Source organism: Primulina tabacum, unplaced genomic scaffold, assembly GCF_025594145.1.
Source record: "Primulina tabacum isolate GXHZ01 unplaced genomic scaffold, ASM2559414v2 Contig498, whole genome shotgun sequence".
NCBI lineage: Eukaryota > Viridiplantae > Streptophyta > Magnoliopsida > Lamiales > Gesneriaceae > Primulina > Primulina tabacum.
Genome location: NW_027459762.1, coordinates 22,026 through 30,524, shown reverse-complemented (window position 1 = coordinate 30,524; position 8,499 = coordinate 22,026). Strand labels below are relative to the sequence as shown.

Genomic DNA, 8,499 nt, shown 5'->3' with positions numbered 1-8,499 from the left:
AACTCATCAAAGCTTTTTTTGGCCGTCCGAGGGGATGGTGGAGTCAGGATATCACGAAATGAGACAGTAAGCGGAATAGGAACACGCGTACCTGGTTTGACCGTTTCAGCACAAGGGTTGACTGCCGAGTCAACTCGTCCTTCACGGTGATTCGACTCGACCGAGTTGACTCGTGAGTCACCTACCGGAGCACCACCATGGACCGGCGACGGTGAGGGGAGTCCAGAACCGGGACCAATTCGTGCAGACTCGGGCATTGGAGGGTCCGATTTAACCAAAGGATGTGAAGAAACTCGATTTTGCCCTACGAATTGGGCGTTTCCGACCGGTGGCCGGAAACCAGAAATTGAAGATGGCAAAATGCGACCCATACCTGGACGATCAACCCCTAAAGAGGAATTGAAGAAAGAAGCCGGAATAGTGCCTGAAATCGGCGGTGAGAAAGACGGCAGTGAGGCGTCGAACGGCGTGTTCTTAGATCTGAAATTCACGGCTGATTTGAACTCCGATTGGAGTGATTCCTGAACCATTGGAATCGTCTGGACGAGGGGGTCACAGATCGGGGTCGGGATGGAACATTGGATGTCGGAGTTGGCCGGAATCGACGAAACAAGCGACGGCTGCGCAGTGAACAGTAACTGCGGAGCTTTGAACGGAGATGACGCCGGAACGGGGAAACTGGACGGTCGCGCAGGTGCCGGAAATGAAAGGGGAGGGTGAGGCGAAGAGAATGATGTATGGCCCGTACCAGGAGGAGCGACGGTTGCCGGCGCCGACGACGGGGAAGAAACCGCTGCGATTTTGACCGGAGAAATGAGTGGGTAATCGGACTCCATTTGAGCTGAAATTTGGTAGGGAGGGTCGTCGTGAGGTGGCGGTTCAGATGGGGTGGTTGGCCGGCCGGGATCCGGCGGCGGTGGCATGGCGGTGGGTAGGGCGTGAATAGTGACGGGTTTAGTGTGTGTTTTCTCACCTTTTACTGTGTGTTTTTTCAGAGAAAATTTTTTTGGGGGCAAATGGTTTAGGGTTTAGGGTTTAGGGTTTAGGGTTTTTTTTTTTTTTTTTTTTTTTTTTTTTTCCGGAAAACACCGCCGGATGCGGGGGGGTTAGGCAGACCCCTACCTGTATATATTCACAAAATAAACAGTAACAAAATACAGAATACAGAAAAAAAACCTAAAAGAGGAGGTGGATAAAACCATAACCTCCTCAAAAAGGCTAAAGCAGTAGAAACATAAATACAAAGCAACCTAGGGAAGGAATTACAAAAGCAAAACGAACCCTAGAAGACTACCAAATAAGCGGCAACAACTAATCAAAAAGGAGAAGCGCTATGAACCGCATGCTGAGGAAGACAAAATGATAATGGCGAGATGATCGCAGAGTCCATGCAAAAGCTCTCATCCCGGAGCTATCATCCTGGAGAGTCCAATAATGGCGATCACAGAGTAATATATAGATCGCAATCCCGCCAGAACAAAAGATATCTAGCATCTGAATCAAAAGAGCAGAGATCTCGATCCCATGAAGTAGGAGTCTGACGAACATGTCATAAGAAGCAGAGGATCCTTTAGAAAGCACCCCATGAATCCACCATGACATCCAGCAAACACCTCTACAATAACTGATACGGCGGCCAAGGAGAACCAGCAGTAAACGCCCTCCAGGAACCATGAATGTGCCAAAGGAAAGCACCAACAGAAATAGGGCAGAGACCCACTCAGAACAAACAAGAATACACACATCATGTGCAAGTGTCTGGACCCACTTGCACAGACCATACGGAAGTGAAAAACAACCTCCAAGTACACTAACCTGCAATAAAATATATATATATATATATATATATATGAATATAGATATAAATAGATATAGAGCCAGAGACCATAAAGAAAGAGATCCAAAAAAGAAGAAGGGGCTGCAACTGGCTAAGAGGATCTGTTTCTGAGGTATGGAAGCCCAGAATGATCAGATCTAGCAAGGGTGGAGATGTCTGGAGGTAGGGAAGAACCTAACTCTAAGGTGTACTGCCTAAAAGTATGAGCCCTCGCCGCCAAGGCATCCGCCACAGAATTCCCTTCCCGGTAAATATGCGATAAATGAACAGATCGCCCCCTCATCAACAAAAGAATCCGTGTAACAAAATGTTCAAGATCCCAGCAGCACCGACGAGAACGAAGTAAAAGAATGGAAATCCAAGAGTCAGTCTCAATCCAAAGAGGGAAGAGATGAAGATCAGAAGAAATGAGAAGACCCCTCCAAATAGCCCATAATTCTGCCCGGACATTGGTCCCAACTCCAATGAACTCACTGAAAGAAACCACCACATGCCCAGAAGAGTCACGAACAACCCCACCAACAGTAGAGTCCCCAGGACTACCTCTCGAACTCCCATCTACATTCAATTTAAAACACCCGAACGGCGGCCGCAACCAACGAACAATCGTCAGTTTACGAGCCCTACGCAACTGAACAAAAATCCCCATAGCCCTCGCAGCCTGCAAAACACCCCGCCAGTGCATGGGCTTAACAGTAGACGCAGCGTGAGCGAGGCGCAAATAAGACAAAATCTGAGACTTAACAGTCTCCGCGGAAATGTGCAAATGACGGTGTTTCGCATCGTTACGAGCCGTCCAGAGAAACCATAAAACAATGAAAGGCAAAAACTCCTTCACGTGGCCCCTAGGAGTCCACCCCGGATGCCTCTTCCAAGCACTGAGGAAGAGTCTGAAATCACTGGTAAGGGGAATACGGACATGAAAAACAGCCCCAAAGTAATGCCATACAGACCTGGCAAGAGGGCTATCAATGAAAATGTGCGTGAATGTCTCAGGCATCTCACAACACTGACATTTAGACGCCAGCTCGAAACCACGACGCTGGAGCACATCGTCAACTGGAAGCCATTGATGCCAAAACCTCCAGAGGAAGAAAGACATAGTAGGCCTCAGCCAACTGCCCCAGCAAGGAGTGAAGATATCAGAAACTTGGTCTCTCAAGCGGACAAGCTCCCATGCGGATTTCAGCGAAAAAACACCGTCAGAACTATGCACCCAAATAGCCGAATCGGGCTCCCCCGATGCAATAGGGATCAGAGTAATAGTCTCAGCAACAGAGGGTGGGACAACTGAGCAGAGAAGGTCAAAATCCCAAGCCCCATCTGAAAGAAAGTGAGAAACACGGACACCCCGATCCCCCCTAAGCAGGACCTGACTAGACAAGGGAACATCCCCACACCAGATGTCATCCCAAAAAGCAACATCTCCCACCCCAATTCTCCATCGAATGCCAGATTCAGCACGAGCCCTAATCTTAAGCAAACGACGCCAAGTGGGAGAAATGAACCCAGCAGATGAAACATAAGCTGGATGCACCAACTGGCAGTATTTTCTCATCATGAATTTGGCCCATAGGGATGAACCTTGACGAAAACGAAACCATAATTTAATGGAGAAGCTATCCACAATATCTTTGAGCCTGCGAAATCCAAGACCCCCTTCAGAGACAGGAAGACATGCACGAGACCACCTCGCCCAATGCCATTTCTTATCCAAGGATCTGGATCCCCACAGGAAACCATTGAAAACATTCTCAAGCCTCTCCATAACTGCCAGAGGTGGCTGGACTACCTGGAACATGTAAATGGGAACCGAAAGGAGGACACTCCTAAGGAGAGTCATACGGCTCCCCGGGGAAAGAGTTTTAAGCTCCCAACCCTCCAACTTCTTACTCACCATCTGCACAAGGGGATCAAAAAGAGAGCAAACTCTATTCCCACGAAACAAAGGAACTCCGAGGTATTTGATAGGAAAACAACCCTCCCCAAACCCAGTGATACGAAGGAGACGGGAACGAGTACGACCAGAACACCTCGGAGGCAAAATAATGACACTCTTAACTGCATTCACCAACTGCCCCGAGCAGTTTTCATAGTGATGCAAAAAATCCATGAGACTGTTCATCTCACGAGTCCCACCATTGGCAAAAATAATGATATCATCAGCATAGGCCAGGTGGGAAAGAAGGAGATCACAACCAGATCGGTACCTAATCGCAGGATACTGACGATAAAGACGATCAAGACCACGCGAAAGGTACTCTGCCCCCAAAATGAAAAGAAGTGGGGACAAAGGGTCGCCCTGCCGGAGACCCCTAGTGGATCCAAAGAATCCAGTGAGTGAACCATTGATATTAACTGAAAATTGGCAATGAGAAATGCAGGCAGATATCATCGACACTACCTGCTCTGAAAAGCCATAATGCCTCAAGACATCCAACAGAAAAGACCATTGGACCCTATCATAAGCTTTAGCCATATCCAGTTTCAAAATAACATTGCCACCACGGGTGGGGAGAGAAAGACTATGAGTGAGCTCTTGAGCAAGGAGGATATTATCCGAAATCACCCGCCCTGGAACAAAGCCACTCTGATTCCACGAAACCAGCCTCTCCGCCACCTCCTTCAGCCGAGAATATAAAAGTTTGGAAATTATCTTATTAGTCACATTACACAAGCTGATAGGACGAAAGTCCGACCAAGCCTGAGCTCCCATGACTTTGGGAATCAATGTGATCGTGGTGGCAGTAAACCCCTGTGGCAAGGGACTACCCCGAAAGAAATCCAGGACCGCATCAAAAACATCCTGATGGACAATCTCCCAGCAATGCTGAAAGAAGGCCGAAGAGAATCCATCAGGCCCCGCCACACTATCACGGTGAATGGAGAAAACAGTCGCCCGCACCTCCTCCAAAGAAGGAGGGGCAGCAATATTTGCGTTCTCCAAATCCGAGATCACCAAGGGGAAATCAGAAAAATCCGGGCAAGAAAGCACAAAAGGATCCCCAGTAAGCAGGTTTTGAAAAAAGGCGGCCCCAGACTGCTGAATAAGCTCAGGGGAAGTAATGCAAGAGCCATTATCCCAAATACGAAAGATTTTATTAGCCACCCTTTTTTTCTTGACCATATTGTGGAAGAGTTTGGTGTTCCTCTCACCATCCTCTAACCACCTACAAGCGGCTTTTTGCCGCCAAAAATCCGCCTCCATGGCGGTAACCCTAGCAAGATCTGCATTGCAATTGGACAAACTAGTCCAATGCAAATCCGAAGGAGCAGCCTCGCAATCTGCCTCAGCAATCCGGACAGCCTGCTCCGCCTCAGCAAGTTTGGCAAAAAGATCACCAAAAACACTCTTATTCCACCACTTCAGATGGCTTTTGAGGCGCTTCAACTTCACAAAAGACGGGGCATACCGTTCAAATGACACGGTAAATTCCAATTAAGCCTCACCGTCTGCAAAAAACCATGGTGCCTGAGCCACATGCTCTGAAAGCGAAAAGAACTCGGCCCACTAGCAAAGACCGGGACTGACACAAAAAGAGGACAATGGTCAGAGACCGTACGAATGAGGTGCTCCACACGAATAGAATGAAAATGGTCACCCCAATCAACAGACACAAAAACCCGATCAAGACGCTTCCAAATGGTCTTGTTCGTCCACGTGAACGAAGACCCCTCAAAACCAGCATCTACTAACCCAGAATCCAAAATAAAGTGATTAAATTCTTCCATGGGAAGCAACCGCCCACCAGAAGAACCCAAACACTCCGACGAATTCCTGACTACATTAAAGTCGCCACCAACAAGCCAAGGACCCTGAGCAGGCTTAACCTGAAGCAAAGAATTCCAAAGCTGTCTGCGCTCAATGTAGTCACACTTAGCATAAACAAAGGAACAAAAGACAGTGGTCGGCAAAAAAGTAGCAGAAACCCGGAAGTGAAGGAATTGAGTGTGATCAAAAAGACACTCAACCATGACATCCTCAGCAAAGAAAACCCAGATATGACCCGAGGAGTTCGATATAACTCGAGAAAAACCAAAACGACGAGTCATAAAACGAACATCCAGATCAATCATGGGTTCCAAAATAGCCAAGATCTTGACTCTCTTATCTTTAACGTGGGCATGTAGCCTTTGTTGAGACTCCGAGCTCCGGAGCCCCCTGACATTCCATATGAGAAAATTCATGGAGAATGGGCACCAGAACCGCCCTGTCGCTTTTTACGCGACCTATGAAAAGCATTCTCCTTCCTTTTCTTAATATCCCCCATATCAGCATCCAGAATACGACCTTCAGACCTACAGCCATCACCCGACTCAGAATGCCGATCGAATTCCTGATCAGTATCTCCAGCAGATTCCAGCCGGAAGACCAGCTCACTGACAGAAGGACCCTGCCTAGCAACCAATTCCTCTACCGTAGAGGAAGCATCATCAGGAGACAAAGGAACAGAGGGGATGGAATGACTACTGTGATTCAAAGTACAAGGCCCCAGAGAGCCAAACACAGGCAACTCACTAGTAGACGGGACCCCAATACCATCCACACAATCATCCAACTGTAACCCTCCATCAATAACCTCATCACTGAGGATCACACCCTCAACAAGAACAGACTCCAAAGGATCCTTTCCAGAAGACCCAACACCGGCATCCTCCAGATGACCACATGGAGGGTCCATATCAACACAATCTAATCCAACAGGATCAGGCTCCGCGTCCTGCCCATGCGAGAGCACCTCAAAAGGATTCAACTCAAGAGGATTCTTTCTTGGAAGAACCTGCCGAACTGGCCTCTTTCTCCCTCTACGTCTGGGACCCGTGCCAGTTTTCTGAAGCTGAGGCTGGGTCCCCAGATTAAAACCAGAATTAACACCCCCTGGAGGGGCAGACTCTGTAGATGGGGGAGACTGGCCAGAAGCACGGTCAGCAGGCTTAGGACGAACAGGTTTGGGATTTTTTCCATGGGAATAACAAACACTGGTCGAATGACCCAGCATTTTGCAATCCATGCAGTACCCGGGGATTCGCTCATAAATGACTTCAATTTCTTGAGCATGATCACCCCAACCCACCCAAATCTCTTTGACTGGCGGTTCGAGCACATTAATTTCAACACATACGCGAGCAAAAGCGCCTCGAGAAGAATCTGCAGTATGATCATCCATCTTCACCGGTTTCCCCACAATTTTGGCCAAAGCAAAGAGACTTTGCTTAGAAAACAAATGAAGGGGAAGACCCGGGAAGCGGATCCAAACTGGGGCAATGGGTGACTCCTCCTGAAGATTAAACTCTGGCGTCCACTTAGAGAAGCGGACCGACAGAGGTCCAACCTGCATAACCCCCTTGGTCCAAAAGAACGCATAGTCTTCTTCACAAGCAAGAGTGAGAACAAGAAAACCCCGAGGCATGAACTTTAAGTCAAAAGATCTAACTAGTCCCAATTTAGCAAAAGCCGCAGAAATACCAGAATTTGGAACTAGAGATCGATTCCCTGAAATTTTTCCAACCAAAGCAAATTTGAAAGGTTCTGCGAGGGTAGAAATAACCTCATCCGGGAAGAGAATACCCGGTTTTCCATTTCGAAGAGTCGGCACAGGCATGTCATTCATAGAGTTGTGCAACTCATCAAAGCTTTTTTTGGCCGTCCGAGGGGATGGTGGAGTCAGGATATCACGAAATGAGACAGTAAGCGGAATAGGAACACGCGTACCTGGTTTGACCGTTTCAGCACAAGGGTTGACTGCCGAGTCAACTCGTCCTTCACGGTGATTCGACTCGACCGAGTTGACTCGTGAGTCACCTACCGGAGCACCACCATGGACCGGCGACGGTGAGGGGAGTCCAGAACCGGGACCAATTCGTGCAGACTCGGGCATTGGAGGGTCCGATTTAACCAAAGGATGTGAAGAAACTCGATTTTGCCCTACGAATTGGGCGTTTCCGACCGGTGGCCGGAAACCAGAAATTGAAGATGGCAAAATGCGACCCATACCTGGACGATCAACCCCTAAAGAGGAATTGAAGAAAGAAGCCGGAATAGTGCCTGAAATCGGCGGTGAGAAAGACGGCAGTGAGGCGTCGAACGGCGTGTTCTTAGATCTGAAATTCACGGCTGATTTGAACTCCGATTGGAGTGATTCCTGAACCATTGGAATCGTCTGGACGAGAGGGTCACAGATCGGGGTCGGGATGGAACATTGGATGTCGGAGTTGGCCGGAATCGACGAAACAAGCGACGGCTGCGCAGTGAACAGTAACTGCGGAGCTTTGAACGGAGATGACGCCGGAACGGGGAAACTGGACGGTCGCGCAGGTGCCGGAAATGAAAGGGGAGGGTGAGGCGAAGAGAATGATGTATGGCCCGTACCAGGAGGAGCGACGGTTGCCGGCGCCGACGACGGTGAAGAAACCGCCGCGATTTTGACCGGAGAAATGAGTGGGTAATCGGACTCCATTTGAGCTGAAATTTGGTAGGGAGGGTCGTCGTGAGGTGGCGGTTCAGATGGGGTGGTTGGCCGGCCGGGATCCGGCGGCGGTGGCATGGCGGTGGGTAGGGCGTGAATAGTGACGGGTTTAGTGTGTGTTTTCTCACCTTTTACTGTGTGTTTTTTCAGAGAAAATTTTTTTGGGGGCAAATGGTTTTTTTGGTTTAGGGTTTG

General features: G+C 48.7%; 1 protein-coding gene across 1 annotated transcript; it reads right to left on the bottom strand.

The window, feature by feature from the left end:
• Positions 1-1,311: 1,311 nt before the first annotated feature.
• On the bottom strand, positions 1,312-6,025 carry LOC142534401 (uncharacterized). The gene is made up of 7 exons (XM_075641272.1): positions 5,587-6,025; positions 5,288-5,364; positions 4,743-5,228; positions 4,407-4,643; positions 4,242-4,296; positions 2,325-4,195; positions 1,312-1,758 (listed from the first exon to the last, which is right to left on the bottom strand). Exons 1-7 carry the CDS (start codon positions 6,023-6,025, stop codon positions 1,312-1,314), a joined length of 3,612 nt encoding a protein of 1,203 aa, XP_075497387.1.
• Positions 6,026-8,499: the final 2,474 nt, after the last annotated feature.

What these genes read in the sequence shown, in the direction of transcription:
- LOC142534401 (XM_075641272.1), bottom strand. Translation starts at nt 6,025, where the DNA reads ATGAATTTTCTCATATGGAATGTCAGGGGGCTCCGGAGCTCGGAGTCT. An exon ending in GGAGTGTTTGGGTTCTTCTG is followed by an intron (nt 5,365 to 5,586) that starts GTGGGCGGTTGC and finishes TTTTTGTGTCAG; the next exon opens with TCCCGGTCTTTGCTAGTGGG. An exon ending in CCCCTCCTTCTTTGGAGGAG is followed by an intron (nt 4,644 to 4,742) that starts GTGCGGGCGACT and finishes ATTGTCCATCAG; the next exon opens with GATGTTTTTGATGCGGTCCT.